Source organism: Micropterus dolomieu, linkage group LG19 (assembly GCF_021292245.1).
Source record: "Micropterus dolomieu isolate WLL.071019.BEF.003 ecotype Adirondacks linkage group LG19, ASM2129224v1, whole genome shotgun sequence".
Taxonomy (NCBI): Eukaryota; Metazoa; Chordata; class Actinopteri; order Centrarchiformes; family Centrarchidae; genus Micropterus; species Micropterus dolomieu.
Window position 1 is genome coordinate 26,574,807 of NC_060168.1, and position 18,484 is coordinate 26,593,290.

At 37.2% G+C, this 18,484-nt stretch overlaps 1 protein-coding gene across 3 annotated transcripts in view; it reads right to left on the bottom strand.

The window, feature by feature from the left end:
• Positions 1-17,540, bottom strand: part of si:dkey-237h12.3 (teneurin-3) — a 135,099-nt gene extending 117,559 nt beyond the window's left edge. The window contains exons 1-2 of one of the 3 annotated variants that reach the window (XM_046030484.1): positions 17,134-17,540; positions 14,630-14,905 (exon numbers count right to left, since the gene is read on the bottom strand). In XM_046030484.1, the coding sequence (XP_045886440.1) occupies positions 14,630-14,905; positions 17,134-17,404 (547 nt within the window). In that variant the 5' untranslated portion in view covers positions 17,405-17,540. Of the gene's footprint in view, positions 1-14,629; positions 14,906-15,477; positions 15,610-17,133 lie in introns of those variants that run through there. The other 2 variants (XM_046030485.1, XM_046030486.1) reach the window with 2 other exon arrangements.
• Between the last annotated feature and the right edge of the window lie 944 nt (positions 17,541-18,484).

Genomic DNA, 18,484 nt, shown 5'->3' on the forward strand with positions numbered 1-18,484 from the left:
CCTTCATCTTGCATTCTGAAATAGATCAGGGACCTTTAAAGGAGCAATGTGGTGTTGAGATAAAGTAAGTCATCAGATGACTGAAATGATACACTATCAGTATGTTTATGTATAGTCTTGCACTGTATCACAAAGCTAAATATACTTTATATTAAGATCTTTATCATAATGTTAACAAGATGCAGCCCTTGAAGTCAAAGGCAGTCCACATTATTACCATGCACACATCAAAGATTTTCCCTAAATCTCTGCAGGAAACACAATCAATCTGCTCAGTATGCGTAGCTGGGACAGTGGGCCATCTCTCCCTTTGAGGGTGTTGACGCATTTGACCGATGTGCAGTCGATCCCCCAGATTGTGGCTAATCATCATTACCGGCTGCTAAAACAATGACTTTCCTTCAGCCTGCTCGGCTTCAAGAAGGACACAAGGGATCTGCCGGTTTTTCTTATGGTGGCTTAGCACTTGAGTCTGGATTTGAGGAATTAAGGCAGACTTGGACACAACAAATTGTGCACTCTGATCATCCATCCAAGTCATCAACTATGGTTGGCTTGCACTGTAAATCTGTCTTATAAATTACACAAAATTCAGAAATAGGTATTGTATTTTTGGTAAAGTGTGGCAGCGTTACTGTTTCAGTTCAATTTCATTTGATACATTTGTTGCACAAATGATGACTGCTGCACATTCCTAAAAATAAATAAAACATTTAAAACAATAGGAGGGAAATTAGGACAGATGCATAGAAGGCAGTAGTTGGGGAATTCTCTAAAATGGACAGCAGATTATGAAAAATGACTTCTTCCTTACAGTGCTTAAAGGTTAGGTCTCTATTACACAGAGAGCAAAATGTCAGCAGTATCCCCCGAAAGAGTGGACTGTGATATTAATGGAGAGTCCAGGGAATGGGCTTCCCCTGACTGAGTTTCCCCTCTACTAGACACATTATTCATTTAGTTGTCAGCCAGCACCTGGCGCATGTAACACTAACATCTACAAACTAAATGATGGAGAGAATATGGCCCACCCTGGTAGGCAGCCAGTGGTGAAATGAATGTTGTTCATGAAGTATAATGGAGAGTAAAAGTAATGCTACTAGATAATCCAAAAGTTCCTCGCCTGCACAACTGAAGTTGTCGCCCAGGACATATTAGCATAGTGTTCCATTTTTTAGCTGATATAGTACTTTCATTTGACTCACCTCCCTAAATCAACTGGTTTATAAAAATTTAAAGGAGGAAACACGTTATCTCTTGTTTGAATTGGTGTGTGTTCCGTTTTATATTTAGTCCTGACCGCAGACACCCTCATCGAATTCCCAGAAGCAATCATCGAAGCATTTCTCCATGTAATCTTACCGTGCAACATCACTTAGAACATAAATGACAAAGAATGTTGTGTTCTATGGAAATGTGATAGACCCGAACAGAATGACAAGATGATTTAATATATTACAGAGCGAGTCATCAGTCACATAGCCACCACTTTATTTAAAATGCAAAATGGCTTCTGTGTGAGGCAGTCTGTGGCGGTGGATTATTTGTGAGTAATATTCTTTTGCTGTGGTAAATATATTGTGTCATGCAGCAGAGGGTGGAAGAAAAATTCTCTCTCAAGCTGTTTTAATGAAGTCCCAAATGTCATCCTCATACTTCTTTCAAGAGCAAACTCCAAGAAACTGCTCTAGAAGCTTGAATGTCCCTCAGTGTGACTTCAAGTGATTTGTAAAAACAAGCACACAGAGAGAAAAACAGCCTAAATAGAAAAAGAATTTAAAAAATGAAACTATACTATTGAAAGGGGTCAGAGGTGGGGCAATAAACAGGTGGTTTGGAGCTCTGATTAGGGTCGGCTAAGAATCTCTTTTGTCATGGAAAACTATTTAAGTAAAATAATATTTTTGTCAACCCTATGCCAAATCATCACCATCTTTCAATTAATTTGGAATTAGAACTTGCTGCTACATCTTTAAAAAAAATTTCATAGTAACACCATCATAGTGGAAAATGACAATATAATTCAGTGTTTTTGGTTAGTGCAGCAAAGAGCGTCAGAAGCTGAGTTTAAATTAGAACCGAGACATTTTTCTCTCAACAATAGTGAGCTGCAGAGAGGGGTGGTGTTGGGGTAGGGGGCGGGTGTGCATCCAATTACTAAAGGACTGTGTGTGTCATCTTGACACCACGTTTGGGTTACTTCAACGATGTATTAACTATTCCAGACATAAAGGATGAATGGCAGTAATGATTGAAAGACTGAGACTTGCTGCTGTAGCTAATATTGTTGGGAATCAGTGAGCAGTTTCACATAAACAACTCAATACAGTGTCTATTTTGACAACCTGTGTCATTATGCATTTGGTCACTGTGTTTACTCTATTTTAAATCAGGCAGAAACAATATTGAGTGATTCCAATTAATTAAGTGTTTTGACTCAAGTAACAATTGCTTACACCAAAGAGTTAGAGTAATCACCCATATTTCAAGGCCTTCCCTTGTTTCCTTTGTCTTCTTTTTTCTATTTTAAGATGAAGTTTAATTAGATTGGAAACAAGTGACACTGTCCTACATTGCTATTTAACTTGTCTTAAATCTGCACTGGGCATTTTGGCAGCTCCAAATGGCTGCAAATATGAAATTCAACACCCGGAAATCATGTAACATGACATAAGCAAACTATAGGCAGCAAGCTCGTGTTTGCCCAGCTGGCCTGTCTGATAACTTTATACCAAATGATACCAAAGAGATGAGCGAGGCATCAGATCAAGACGTCCAGCTTTCTCTGGATTTGGTTTGTTTTTCAATAAGATAATAAAGTTGAACAGAAAAAGAATTGCTACTATCATTTAAGTAATTTTTTAAACAAAATGCCCCCCAAAATCACAGGTAGCATCTCAAATGTGAATGTTTGCTGTTTTTAATACTATTACACTTTGTAACATGGACTAAATGATAAATAAATTAATCAAAAGAATAATTAGTGGATTAATTGATACAGAAAAGTTAGTTGCTAACGTAAAAGCTTGTTAATACAATACTAAAAAGTTCTTTTTACAAAGTTATCAATGTCTTTTAGTAGAAACCAGTTTTCCACTTCATATTGGTGGGTGATGATTGCAGGATATACACCAGGGTTTATGCTATGTTGCTTGAGTTGGGGGTGTTAGCATTTGTTTTTTTGTAATGTGTTTTATGTCATTATTACATTTTGTTCAAGTTTTACTGTGACATAAATGTTCCTGTTCGGACAATAAAGTTAACATTTAAAGTTTAAGTTCAAAGGTGAGAAACGGAAAGCCAGCCAAAATCACAATGGCATATCATCTTTGACAATTGTCAGGATGGACATATGTTAGAATACTTGTTGTGCTATATTCAATTTGTAAAAGCATTCTTCAGACAGTCACCCAGCCTGTTTCCACCTAGAGTGAATCTTTCTTTCAAAGCCTTCCAACCTTTAAAGCTGCCATGCAAAACTCTGCAGACAGCTCCTTTGGGTAATGTAGAAAAAGACAATAGGTGGAAACTGCTCTAACCTATTTGCCAAATGGTCTGTCATCTAATGCCCTGGTGCTGCTCTATTGTCTAATCCTACTGCTGAGGCCTCTAAAAGGATACACCAGCCTAATAAGATGAATGGGCTTTGACCCTGGAGCTGCTAAAAGCCAACCTGGCCAATTTATCTGAGTGACCTCTACTCTTGGCAGAGACGCCCTCACCTCTCTTGGAAGGTTTCAGGCAGGATCAATATCACAGAGGCAAAACAATCCAAAACAAGGCGTGTCTAGAAGTTGGGATTCCAGTATTCATTGCCCTTTTTGACCATGAATTATGTATTCAGTGGTAAAGATCAGTATTTTGGGTATTTCTTTCTGTATTCAAACTTTTTAAAATTTATTAAGCTGTATCTTAGTTCTGGACAAAAACAACTGCAACTCGGTGTACTGTAATATCTGAAGAAGGAACCATGTTTAAAATAACATGCATAATGTGCTTTGTGATTAAAGTGAGTTTTATTTTACCCCAAAAATATTTACATTACGGTTGGCTTGCTAAATCAGCTCTAATTCAATTAGGTACTCTCAAATCACAAATGGCTAATGTAAAGCAAGATGAGCAGAGTAAAGATAATATGTCAGCTCTATACTGATTCATCAGTAATGTTATTATGCAAACCACAATCATGGCTATTCCCAGGCCCGGACTGTAATATTGAGAAGTGCATTTTGAGGGAAAATAAGATTTTGTCGACTAAATTAAGGATTCTGTTTCATGTTATGTTTTGTTGGTGTTGGGTTGTGTTCAACCAAGATAAAAGGCTGGGCTCGGATAGGTTGCGGCAAGATACAAAGAATAGACACTTTTACAAGGGAATGTGTTTCCTTTCTTTGAGCATGAATCAGTTTACATGGTATATAATATCAATCGTTGGCCTCAAATCTATATCTGCAAAGTGCTTAGGTTTGCATTGGTGATTAGATGAATTGAACTGAGAACAGTCTGTTACTTGAGTATCCCTTCATAGCTTGGATACCTAATGCCTTTTCCCTGCCTCTGAAGTGACCACAGTTTCAGGATGCTTTGCTCTGGGCACTTGGCCAGAAAGCTTTATGTATTCTGATACCATTCATTTTTAATCAGGACCAGAATACCCTTCCAAACCTCTTGCAAGCTGCCTTTGGCTACAAGACATCAATTTTGTTATATTTTAATTGATTTGGCAGTTTTCCTCATTGTCGACTGTATATGTTTCTTGTTAATATTGCTAATATTCTAAGCGTGAACAGCTACACCACTCATTTAAAATGTTTTCAGCTGCTCTTCCCTTGTTGCAGAATTATGCATTTTCCCACTATAGGATTTAGTTTAGCGACTGAAAATATTGTGTGTGTTCAGCATATTTCACTCTGCATTCCACTTTAACGTGCCCAACTCATCTCCGCATGCAGTGAAAGGGATTCTTCACATGACTGCTGAGGAGAAAGGACATGAAAGCAGGGGAGGGGGATCTTCTTCTGTGGTATAATGAGTTTGACAATGAAAGTGACACTGCGTCCTCCCTGGACCTTGCCGTATGATCAATCATAACAATGGCTCACCATTTCCTCCTCTGGATACTGACCTTTCTCCCTTAAGGAAAGGAAGTATGTGTAGGTGTTGAAGTGTGTGTGCATTCCTCTAGATTTCACTGTGCCAACACCTTCTTTCCAATCATCCCTTGAAGTCTGTCTACACAGTTATAAGTGTGTCCTTTAGCAGGAAGAAAAGCAAAACTAGCCTGAAAAAACTTAGGGAATACTGATCTATTTTATTCTGTCGTATAAACTATTTTAAACTTAAAATTTTGAGGGGGAGCAACATTAGGCTTATATATTTCAAACCTAAACAGCTTACAAGGTGATTTGATGCAGTTACTCCAGTGTGGAGAACTGCCAAGTTTTCCTGCAAATATCAATGAGTGAGATTATTTTAGGCTCAGTTCAGTTCCCATAACTAAAGAGACAGAAACGGGAATGATGTGTGGAGAAAGCTGTGAGCAAAAGGTGATCCTACAGGGTTTTAGTTGCCCCCACCTCCCTGCCCTTGTCTCCCAACAGGACGTCTCATCAACAGCCTACTTACAGTACTTTGTGTCCATATCTGTATGCACAGTGTATTAGTTTGTCTAAAGTAAAACGTTAAAATAAACATCAGAATATTAGTAGTATCAAACTCATGTTAATATGCTTCAGCCACAAATGTCCCATGTTGGCAATACGGCGTCTAGACACAATTTTATAGCCATTTTTATGGCACTCTTAATTTATTGTTTTATCTGCACCTCAGAGTTATATACTGTCTATAATGTCTTTAAAACAACATAAAAATCTGATCAATACACAGCTTCAGTTGGCAAAATGTACAGTAATTCAAGTGAACATATTTTCAAGTAAAGCCAGTGAATTATAGATTGGAAAAAGTGAATATTATGGTTTTATGGTGCTACTTTGATGGAAACAGAGCATGCTTTTGGTATTAATGTAGAAGGCTAAATGGTACATGGACTAAAATTAATGCCTAAATAAGTCAATAAATAATAAATAAACAGGTAAATGAACATCAACCTAAACAAAATAAATTACATACATGAATATACATGTATATATATATATATTGTTATATTATACAATGCCTGACTATTATTGTGTTTCCTTAAAAAAAAAAAAAATCGAAGCTATTATTAGGAAATACACACACACACACACACACACACACCCACACACACACGCACACACACACACACACACACACACACACACACACACACAAGGCCAAAAAAAAGATTGGGAAACTACTGTGAGTGCCTGCTAATAATTTAAGGTGACTTAGATGAACATATCAGATTTTGTGTTCTTTTATCTGGACTATAATGGCTGGACAAAGAGGAGATACTTCAATGAAATGTTGCAAAGAATCAAGCACCCAACTACATATTTTACCTTGTTTGACACAGTAAAAGTAAACTGAGATTGAAACCCTTTGATTTGTTGTATTGTTTGAGCTAGATGAAACACTCACATGACGAAAACTCCCTGAAATCCTGACTTAAGTCAAGGCCTTTTAATGAAACATTTATTCATGTGCCAATGAAAAGATCCCGAGGTATAATTTGCAGTTAAAATGTGCTTTTAATTGCGTATGTCAAAAAGGAAATTAGAGCAGGCCAACACAATTAAGACAATATATTTTTGCACGTATCTTCTTCATTATACTTGGTAGCTTAATTGGACTATTCAAAAGTGTTGAGTTTAGATTAGTGTGGTTTCACATGGGGTTTTACTGTTAATACTGTTGAGATGTATGTTAAACTTGATTCATAGTTTCCTACATTGAGAAGTTTTGGTCTGTCTTGCTCAAGCACATGTTGGAAGCAATGGACAAAAGACCTTCGTCAAACCACAATTTAGAGGAAAAGACAAGCAAGCGTGACATGATGCTATGCGTACGAAAACAAGCAAAACAGAGACGTTTTCTACATTCAGATGAGACAACAACAGAAGAAATACCTTGACTTCCAACTTTTTGATTGCCAACATCCAATAGTGAGGAGCGCAAAGGTCAAAGCCACAGCACCATGACAATAGATTTAACAAATATCCCTGTGTCCCAAGATAGGGCAGAGAGAGGATATCGTAAAAGGAAGAAGACTTTAAACCAAATAGATTGGTAGGCTGGTGCTCGTCTGGGGACGATGTCTGAACACCCAGCGGCGCGCCAAGAAAAGAGGGAAAATCTATTTTAGCCAATATGAAAGGGGAAAAAAACCTAGATCCTACAGTATATGCTCACTTCTCAACTTTTGACTTTTACTTTACATTTACACTTCACATGTTTTAACTTGTTTGCAATAAGTGCAAAAAATAAGCTTATTATCCACTTTATAAGCAATCAGTGTAGCGTTCCTTTTCCTATATGTTACGTTGCCCCACATCTCAGGAGACTAAAAGGTGGATCCCTGGGTTTTAATAAAATGTTGATTGCTGAGGAGATACCAGTCATACATGTAATTATGAACAACACAATTGGACCAACATGCTAATCTGTGTTTCTTCCATTGATATTCATAGAGCGTAAAATGGCTTCCTGACTATTTCCGTATTGCATGGTAATACAATCACTCAATTAGGCTGTGTGATGAAGTGAAATGAGCCATTTTCTCTTGAGGACGGTAAATAGTGGCCATTGTAATTGACAACTGCAGAGTAATTCCTAATCGTAATAACATGTCCTGCAGTCTGGCACCCGCGACTGATTAGACTGAGCCAAGTCTAAGTCTAAGGCTAAGGCAGTGTTGTCAGTGATGCTTGGCAAAACTGGGCCAGCCTGAAGTTGGAGAGGCAAATGCTGATACTCAGTGATTAGGTGAAATAGATGTTGGACAAAATGAATGCTTTTTTTTTGGTGCAACTGTATCTCTGCACTACTTAACACTAAGCCTGAGATTAACCCAAATACTGTTAAGTTTTAGACACAACATAGTTGAGTATCAACCTTTGGACTAAAGTAGAAACAACTAGTTGATTAATTGTTTGCTGGATGTACAATTCATAACTAACTAATGGATAACGGATTCATCATCAAGTATTTTGTGATGCAAAAAGACTCACAAAAGATTTATCTCTGGGTATATCTGTGGGCTTTTGATTGTTGGTCAGACAGAAAAAGACATTTAAAGACATCACCTTCGGCTCTAAGAAGTTGTGATGGACATTTTTCACAAAATTTCTGCTGTCAATAGTCATTAATTAGTGAATTGAAAAAAGAACAGATTAATTGCATATTACCATTTGAGTAAATACCATCCATATTTTGAAAATATAATATAAATTGTAATATATTTTGTTGTCAAGTTGATGTCGCACAATATCCAATTTCTGTATTAAAGACAAAGTCTAAAAATTGACCTTACATCAAGACATAATCATCATCACATATGAAGGATAAGTTATGCCAGTTATTTAAGATAGTTAATGCAATGCAATAATTAGCAAATGTTTTTACATCAACATCTGTGTTAGTTTGAGCTTTATCTTTAAAGTATTAAAGGGATATAGCAGTGAAAAGAAAATCTGTTTTCCCTTATTAATATGCAAATTTATACAGCAAGACACTCCAGAGTCTAATCAGATCATCCACTCTGTAGGGGGTAGCTGTGGTGTGAGTAGGACGTTTTTCACCATGTGTTGCTGTTGTTAATGTGTTCAAAAGAATGTGTCTACACACAGATATACTCCACCAAAAAGAAAAAAGGACATCTCACACATACAATGTATCATGCTGAGCTGTAAAAGGGATATCTCAAAATTCCAATATTGATGGTCAGCTTGTCATTTGCTCTGATAAAGGTTTAAATGTCAATGACCTTTGCTCGGCACAGAAACAGGTCAAAGACTTCCTCCAGGCGTTCCAAACTACTCCAAAATAGAAACCAGAAATCTTTCCACAACACTGATGAGCACAACATCTGCTATGACACCTCGGCACGTCACTGCCGTATCCCACATCTCCTGTCACCCTGAGCACTAACAATATGAGCACTTAACTGGTGACAGCGCCAGCAAGCAGGGAAGTGATGACAATAAATGATGACAATCAAAGCGAGCCTCCTCTTTTGACGAGGCAAGAGATAAAGCTCAAACACCTTCCCAGTTCCTACTAACAAATGATGAAACTGTTTTCTCTGCCAGTTTTGGAGTGATCTTCAAAAAACATCACAGATGGCCAGCCCTTTTGACCACAGAAAAAAAACTCACTGATGTTATTTATTCTTTTTGTGGTCGGCTTGTGCCATATTGAATTATGAAAGTGGCGAGGGAGGATTTCTGCCTGCTACGATCAATAGGCTGATTCCTCTGTCACAATACAAGACGCAGATCTGAGACAGGAGTTTGACAGATGGCGTGTCACCTTCATCAGCGTGACGTCCCTCGTGCATGTGTATCTGTGCATGTGTGTAGATGCACTTTTACTTGATTTTTATAATCTTAGAGAGATAAAGTGTGAGAAACAAAGTGAGATACGGTAGTGTGTGTGCAGACGCGTGTGTGTATGTGAGACAGAAGAGACGCAGAGTGAGAGAACATGAATACATGCACACAGAGGCATGTTGGAGGGTGTCTGATACGCTTTCATACTCCCACCCAAAAAGCCTTTGGTGCTTGCTGTGCTACAGCACACTTTGCTGTGACTCCTCTACTGATTTAATTAACCTTTTACTGGCACTGTTCACACAGTGAATCTGTGAGCTATACTCAACTGTAAAATGTGTACGAGTGCAATAAAGATCCTGTCACTTGGACAAACTTAAATTATTTTCTGCTACATCCCGTTGTAAACAGTACCGGACATTATGTGGCAGGAAAGACACCGGCCATCCTCCATTAAAACAAAGTTTAATTTTTCCCCTCAAAAATGACATTGTTAAAGAAGCATCACTTGCTCTTTCCTGCATCTTCTGTCCAAAGGAAGACATCACAGTGGAAGGCCTTTTCTCCTAACCAGGGGTCAGCATACGTCAAGCCCCTCCATCGAACGATAAACCCCATGTTTATACAGCCGAGGAGAGCTGTCACGAGGTACTGCAATGCTGCAACTGCAGTACCTAACAAGTCAGTGTGAGCTTTTTCACACCCTATTAGGAATACAACTCAACTGGGCCATGCTATGTTTCTGTTTCGTGCAGTCATTCATGTTTTATGAGGGGTATAATATTGATTCCAAAGCCAGTGCAGTGAACATTAGAGTGGAAAAAAAAAAACAAAAGTTTGTACACTTTTACACAGCAGCTGCATGCTAAAATATAAATATTTATATCACAACAAAACTTGAACATAAACTATAATTCAACATTAAAACATTTAAAATACATTGCAGTACAGCTCTATAGTGGTCTGGTAACTGCAGAATGGCGATCCCCACCAAAAAGCTCATACCCCACAGTTATCTTTGTTTACAAAGTGATTCGTTCACTTTTTAAGATGAGGACATGTTCTGTCCTCATTTAAAATATGTTGTCCTTAGTGTTTGTAACCAGAACTGGCAGTACAGCACAGATAAAGATGAGTATTTTGAGGTTTTTAAATCTTAAAGCCATTTTAAATTATAAGGGGTTGACTTTGAATTCCATTCCATCTATTACACAATGTCAAATTATAGTTTTACAAGGAGAGCAAGGGAGCATGGTTAGTCCCAGTATCTATTTTCAAATTTCCAAGACATTTACACAGATTTAACTGCTTGTCTGCGTGGGACTGAAAAGCTCAGGGACGCCAAGTGACCCACATTCTAACCCATGCAAATCCACTATTTATATAGCCTAATTTTTTCATCTATCATTTCCAGCACCAATAATGATTTATTTAAGACCAAGGTCATCTAATGAAAACATTTCTGTATCTTGGTATTGCCATCTGTAATTCGTGTTTGAAAAGCAGCTCCATTGTATTCTTTGTTCCTATATGCATTTATTTCCTCTGTCATTAAAAAAACGTTTTAAAAATCCATCTTTTCTATTGAATTTTATTATAAAGGTTACAATATATTTTTTTTAAAATCTTTTAGAAAACTAACTGGGGCACCAGTTATATTGTTATGCCATATAAATGCATTTCACATAATGTAGATTATTGTATTGTATTGTATTTAATTAAGTACATGAAGTTATGATTGCTGTGGGAAAGGGGTTGAGAAAAATGTAAATGTAATTAACTGGTTTAAAGCATCATTTTGTCTCACTTCAACTGATAAGAGCAAACACTTGTTTGTTTTTTCAAGGTGTCACATATAGCAGCGATACACTCTGAGTTACATTCCCTACAGACATCAATTTCCATCACTATACAGCTGGCGCATGTAACAGCACTAATGTAACATGAGACATTAAGTTATTCAATGTCCAGTATGTGTCCATATGTGTGTGTACAGTTATGGCAAGCTATCACTTTCAGGTATGTGATGATAAAATAATTTCTGCATGAGGAGAAAGAGCATAGATATATATATTTTTTAATTTCTGTACAAGTATATTACTGTAAGCATGGATATATTTAAAAAGGAAAACACTGAGTGATAGATAGCATAATGTTTTTAGAAAATAGTAAAAGATGCAATTTTGCAGAGTTTTATGTGCTTCATGTGCTTTTTTTTATATATCTTTTGAAAAAAATTCTTTTGAAGGCGAAGAGAAATTAAGGCTCTGCTTTGTTTCTTTGATCGAAGCAAGCTACTTTGTAAGATGTAGTAGTAAAGACTATGTGAACAGGATGGTGTCATGTATTAAGATATGCAAGGACTGCTTAGGATCACATGGCCATTCTTAGAAAGCTACTAAACCGATAAAGCGGATGCTTTAATCAATCAATTTTGTTTTCAGGGGATTCCGTCAGTGGCAGGGGATTATCGTTAAGTGTAAAATCAATAAAAGGTGCTTAATAGATTTCTTCTTCTCAGATTTCCTACTTTTTCATTAGAAAATCCAAAAACTTCATATTGTATGATAAATAATCCGTTATGATTGATATAAATGGTTATATTATGGGCCACTATAATGCAATAGGGGCTTGGCTTTTAAAAAACATAATTATTATAAAGCAAAAGAAGTAATTTTTTTTTTTAAGTTGATCTTAAAAATCACTGTCTTCACAAGACTGACAGCACTTTCATTGCCTGGGTCCTCTCTATTCCAAAGAAATTGAAAAATATACATCAGTTAACATTACTGGTGCCAAAATGCAAATGTATCACTTCAAAGAACAACCACTCTTATTCTGTCTCTGTGGCTGCACTCAGAGGAACATTTAAAACTGCAGATCGACAAGATGACCGCTCTGGTTTCATCTTTAAAAGGTGGACCTCTTTCTCTTGGATCACGGAGGTTAACATTTCCAGATGCTGCGCTCTGTGAATGTGCTGAGGCTTTGGTACTTGTCTGTGTCGAACACTCTGTAGAACAGAGCGAATTAGAATGAAATATTGAGTTCATTTATGAATAAGTGGGGCTGAACGGCCCCTTGTCGGAGCTTCTGCATGCATATTCAGTTGATGGAAACCTTTGGACGGGTCATTTCTCTTAGCTGCTTCATTAAATAGTGAAAGTCAAAAGTGCAATGCCTCCTGACAAAAAAAGAACAAGATCTATAGAGGTGGAACAGTGGCAAGGTTTTTCTTTGCTCCAGCTCAAAATCTAGATTATGAAAAAGCACTTTAGCTCCAAAAATAGTTGAACAAAAAAGGGTTAGAATTTTAAATTACACCGCAACTCACATTGTACTTCCTACAGAACGGTTTCAGCATATCAAAATGATGTGCAAAATACAGAAGGAGATAACATACGCTTAAATAAATAAGTTATTATTAGGTATTTTTGCTTTCTGTAACATTAAAAAGGCATGGCACCTATAAAGATCGAGCAGGTATTGTTTATTTCCCCCATAATGAAACTAATTGAGACAATAGCGAGTTAGATCAAGTCTCTGTGGGACGTTTAACTAACTAGAGCCAATCAGCAGCAGCTTCTTGAGACATTTCCAAAAGAAATTCCAGATGAGGTATGCCAAAGGGGTGGTGTGTGTGTGATGTGTGTACTCATGCAGTTGAAGTGGTTGAAGGCAGGTGCAATTGAAGCTCAATAGAGAACCTATTGAAGCTAGACTCTGCGTTGTCTTTCAGAATGGAGCAATGAGTGGTGATATGGTTTCGTGCTTGGCATGTATATCAACAAATATGACTGGAGTTGAGAGCTAAGGAGGTGAGGGTTATGTTTACCGGCACCTCTGTGGTTAGGCTAGCTTTTAGTGACTCAGAAATGTATACAGTGTTTTGGGCCAAAGCAAAGGCCAGACATTGGAAGAAATACATGGGTTTGAATTCTGATGGCATTTTGAAAAGGTAAAAGACTTACTCAGCTCCCCCCCGGAGACAAGCTCACTATGATGAATACTGCCATTAAGAAAATGACTTGTCTCAAATGTCAGACTGTAGCCAATGTTTTCAGAATAAAAATTGATAGCACATGAACACAAGCCATTTTCATTTTTACCCTCCCTTTAATGTTCTTGCCAAGACAGTGTAATCAACCCTAATCAACCCTAATTATTTTAACTGCCTGCCACTCTTTAAGATCATTGGTTTCTTCAAATAATTAGAGCTTTACATTGAATGTGTTGTAATGGTGATGGCTCACTCTATGATGATAATGAATGCTGTACAATGTCAGGAGCACACAACATTAGAAATACACTTTAAAGCTTTACATTATGAAGTTGAGAGGGTAAATTCAATGATCGGGTAAAAATATTACTGAAATAAACCATAGGCTGAAAAGATGATGCATTTCAGTTAAAAAAAAGAAAAAAGAAAAAGAAATCCTGTCAAAAACCAGTACCAAATGCCATTTTAAAGTAGATTACAAGAGATATAAATTATTTTACAAACTGCAAACTAACCTTTCAGAAAGTAATGGTAAGTAAACAAACACGATAACAGAGGAACATGTTAAAACTGTGTAAATTTAACAACAATACATATATACAGCCATCTAATGCATTGCCTCCATTTGATGCAACAAAGATTTGCCCTCTTCAAACAAAGAACCTCAAGCCTCCATCTCAGGTTTCCAGCGTGATCAAATTTGCACTTCAAACCATTGCACCCATTTAATCAGTCATTGTGCATGCCCAGTCAACCACTGCAGAATTTCTAAGCAAAATCTTAGAGCGAAGCACACAAAGCTATCTTTGATTATACGCTAACCCATGGGGAAACTTTATCAAACTCCTCTGCTTCCTGTGGAGAAGGACCAGGTGACTAGCAACTACTGAATCGGAAGGCCAAATTCTTTTCCGCATGCGGCTAGGAATCACTCCTTTGATCCAAAGAAAGGCAGCTGCAAATTCCTCTCCAGATACCAGCCCCACCAATCGTGCTTCCACTTCCTTCCACCAATCAGAGCCTTGTCTCCATCGCCAACCATAATCCAACCTACTGCTGCTTTTTCTACATAGTGAACCCCTTTAAAAAGCGATGAAAGCATGAGCCACAAACAAACAAGCGTTTTAAGATAAAAGAACGAAAAGTATGCCCTACTCACCCATCTCATTGTCCGATTTATTGTCCATTTCCGTGTCAGTGAGTGTGAGTGCTGAGTTAGAGCGACTGGAGAGGCATGAATTCTGCCCAGACTTTGCCCCCGTTCCCCAAAGAGTCATGGTACGTTCCGGTGATACAGGTTCATGGTTTTCCGCAGCGACCGGTCCCCTGGAGTAGCTGCTGAGTGGGTGGGAGAGGCCTGTCTCAGGGCAAAGCGCCAAGCCTCTGCGAGCTGATGGCTCACAGATCCCAAGTTGCCTCAGTGAAAATGTCTGCCCTGTGAATGACAGAAGTTGTAAAGTTAACAAACCAAGCAACAACACGGTTAATGGCCAAGAGCAGCACTACTTAAAAAAACACTTAACCTAAGAGCAGGGTGGAAGGAGGGGGAGTAATTGTTAAATTAAAGCCTTAACAACGTTCCTCCCAAGCTACTTAACACTCATCAACTTATCAAGATGCTCAAAAGCATTTTCTGTCACTTAAATCACAGTGCAGCTCAAGCTAAATTTTGTAATAGTTACAATTTTAAGATGATTTACTTTTATTGGACGTTTAAAACCAGAACAAATTACCCAATATCAATTTTTTTTGTGTTCATCAGCACATATGAAAAAACAGAGAAAAATGTTTTAACTGAGAAACTGCTTCCCAATAAATCATTAATTCATCATAACATTCAATCATAAATTGGTTGTCTATTCATTTGGAATCATGAAATCATGAAAAAATAGTCTGTCATGCCTTCAGAGACACTCTGGTATCTAAGAAAAAACATCTAATTATTATTATTATTTTTTTAAATAGACGCAGGAATATTGCCAATAAACAAAAATACCTCATACCGACCTCATTAGGAAGCCCCAGAACTAACAACGAAAAATGGGTCACTCACTGCATGTTAAAAACCTATATCTAGTCATCCACATGTAATATTTTTTACCACTTTGTCAGTATGACACAATAGTCCATGTAAAAAAAGTATTATTAATCATGTGATTGACTTGAAATAGAAATAACCAAAGCATTCCTTTTCTATATTTTTATTTAAACGTATTTGAGATGTAAAGTAAGCTTATCTGAAAGCAAAAATATTTACCATTTATTTACTTACAAAACAAAAATCATTGGTACTGCATTGTTATTAATCAATAATGATTTTTAAGATTTCAAGGTTGGATGATTGTTAAAGCATACAAAAAAGAAATGCTACACAATGTAAAACATGTTCAGAATGATCTGTGTATATTTAAAATGTAAAGTATTTATTCAAAATCCAAAATAATTTCTAGTATGAGGTCACAAAGTGAGTGCATTTTGTCATTTTCCCTTTGTAATGTATTTTGTATTGTTGGAAATTGTGAATAAAAACTCTTTCAAACTAAGTATACCACATCTGAAAATGAGAATGCTATAGAAAATAAAATTTTTAACATTAAAATACATACCGTTTAAAATTATCATTAGATTTTCATACACCATCACACACACACACACACACCACAATGAGCAGATGTAGTATCTACACTCATCTACACAAAATATGGTCTTTTTCCACTACCATATGAATAACATTATATCTGACATTTACTGTGATGTAAGAAACGATCATTAACATTAAATGCCTGGATTTTAAAAAGAAATAAAGAAAAATAGCATTCTTCCCAAAACTTCATCATAATCCCATTAATTCGAAAATGGGCACCAATTAGCACCAAGAAAATGTAAGGGAGTAATGGATAGATTTTCTAATTGCAGTCTTATGACCCAAAGGAGTGCCATAAAATAGAATAAACTGCCTAAACTTTTTAATTACAGAAATTAGAGAGGTTTCTAACAGCCAATTAAATGAGAGGGTTATTTACTGAGCTTTGTTCCTTATTATTTTAACATAGTCCAGCACGGTATGAACATTTTATAAGGTCAGAGTGGTCCACTGTATCACATCCAGTGTAACTGTTCTCTGAAACTTTGGGAAAATCTAACTATCTAAATTGTGCCTTTGTGTGACATTATTTAATTGTATTTACTTCTGATTCACATACTGGCATCATATGGTTATTTCTTGTCAAACTTGCACAGCTTAAGTGGAAGATAAAACTGGAAAATGGTAGAATTTAGTATAATAAACAACAAAATCCGTGCATCCATTTGCTAATGACGTTTCACTCTGTTATACATCAGCAAATTAACATGGATATAGGGATTTTGTTGTTTGTCATATTTACAAGTCTAATTGGAATCTCAGATTTATCTTCACATTCTTCTTCAGAATTGGAGAAATAAAACTAAGTTGCTAAATTAATATACATTTTCAATGACAAATCTTTGTAGCCAAGGTCATCCAACTAATAATGTGGGCTTCAAAGTGAAACATAATAGTCTTCCACTTATCCATGGCAGCTTCAATAACCACACCACTTAGCTCATATTATAGAGATTCATCTGCAATTATTGAAAAATCATACAGTGAGAAGAATCGAGTAAACATTTGTTCTTGCTAACCTGGCCTGCTGTACTCTGCACTTTCCTTGTGGACCATCTCCTTGACTCTGCCTCCAAAAAGCATCCGTGAAGGGTCATGATCAAAGGCCTGGAGCGTTTCGCTGGAGCTGTAGGATTTCTGAGTGGGTACGCGGCAGGCTCCCTCCTCCTGGTCAGCCGAGGAGGCGGTGTAACGGCGCTCCCGATCCTTGTCTCTCTCGCAGTATCTCTCACGGTCTCTCTGGCTCTTGGACAGCGAGCAGAAAGGCCGCTGCTCCCTCACCCGTTCCATGCTGCCTGCATGCTGGGTATCCAACACCCTCCCCTTCACCACTAGCGCTCTCCTGAGACGCTCGCTACTGGATTATTTCACTCTGGTCTCCCCCTCCTCTTGTCGTGATTCTCGTCCTATACCGATTTCCCCCCCAAACTCCCCTCCCTACTTGCGAACGTCTGTCGGTCACTTCTTCAGTCCATTCAGTCTTCAACCCACTACCTGGAGAAAGAGACAGACAGGAGGAAAGGAAGCAAGGAGCTCAGATAACACTAATCCATCTGCTTCATCTTCAAAAGCACACACTTATCCCCTTCTCACTACCCCACCCCCACTTCCCCACCCCTGAGACCTCACTTATGAACTCTTTCCATACATGACTTCCCTTCTTATAAGACCTCCTTATTCCACCTGCTTTAGCCTTCAATATTAAGTTAATTTTCATTGCGTTGATTTTAAAAGTTGTCTTTCATAAAGTCAACACCGCAAAAGTAGTTTGGAAGTTTCACATAATAATGTTTTTTTTGCTTAAATATTTTATATATATTTTATATCCATGCCGAACATGACAAAATTATACCCGCCAAGTGTCAGATGCTGGTTAAATGACAGATAAATCAATAAGTCACACATCCCAGTAGCCAGTGACTTTCTGACATGATCCTATCATGCTTTAATTTTTAATTTAAACTATAACTCAGACAGAATTATAATTTTGACCCGTGATATGCATGTCAACCCAGAGTTAGATTCTATACATAGAATGGCAATGATGAGATGACTTATTTCAATAAAAAATGCATACGGTAGAGCTGTATCTATTTTTTTAGTTTACCAGCCTGTGACAAAGTGAACAATTACAGGGTTGGTTTGCCTAAATTATGAAAAAATATTCTTCTTCTCTTACCTCTAGTATCTATGCAGATAATTCTAGGTTTACTTTTCAAGGTTTTAATACATTTGTCTGAGATTTCTGCATCCACCAAACTACACTTGTGGTGAATGGAACATTTGTGGCATTCAAAGTATTGACATCTTATTTTAAATAACGGCAATGTGTTTTTCCAGAAAAGGTGTCTTTGTTAGTCTTGATAATCC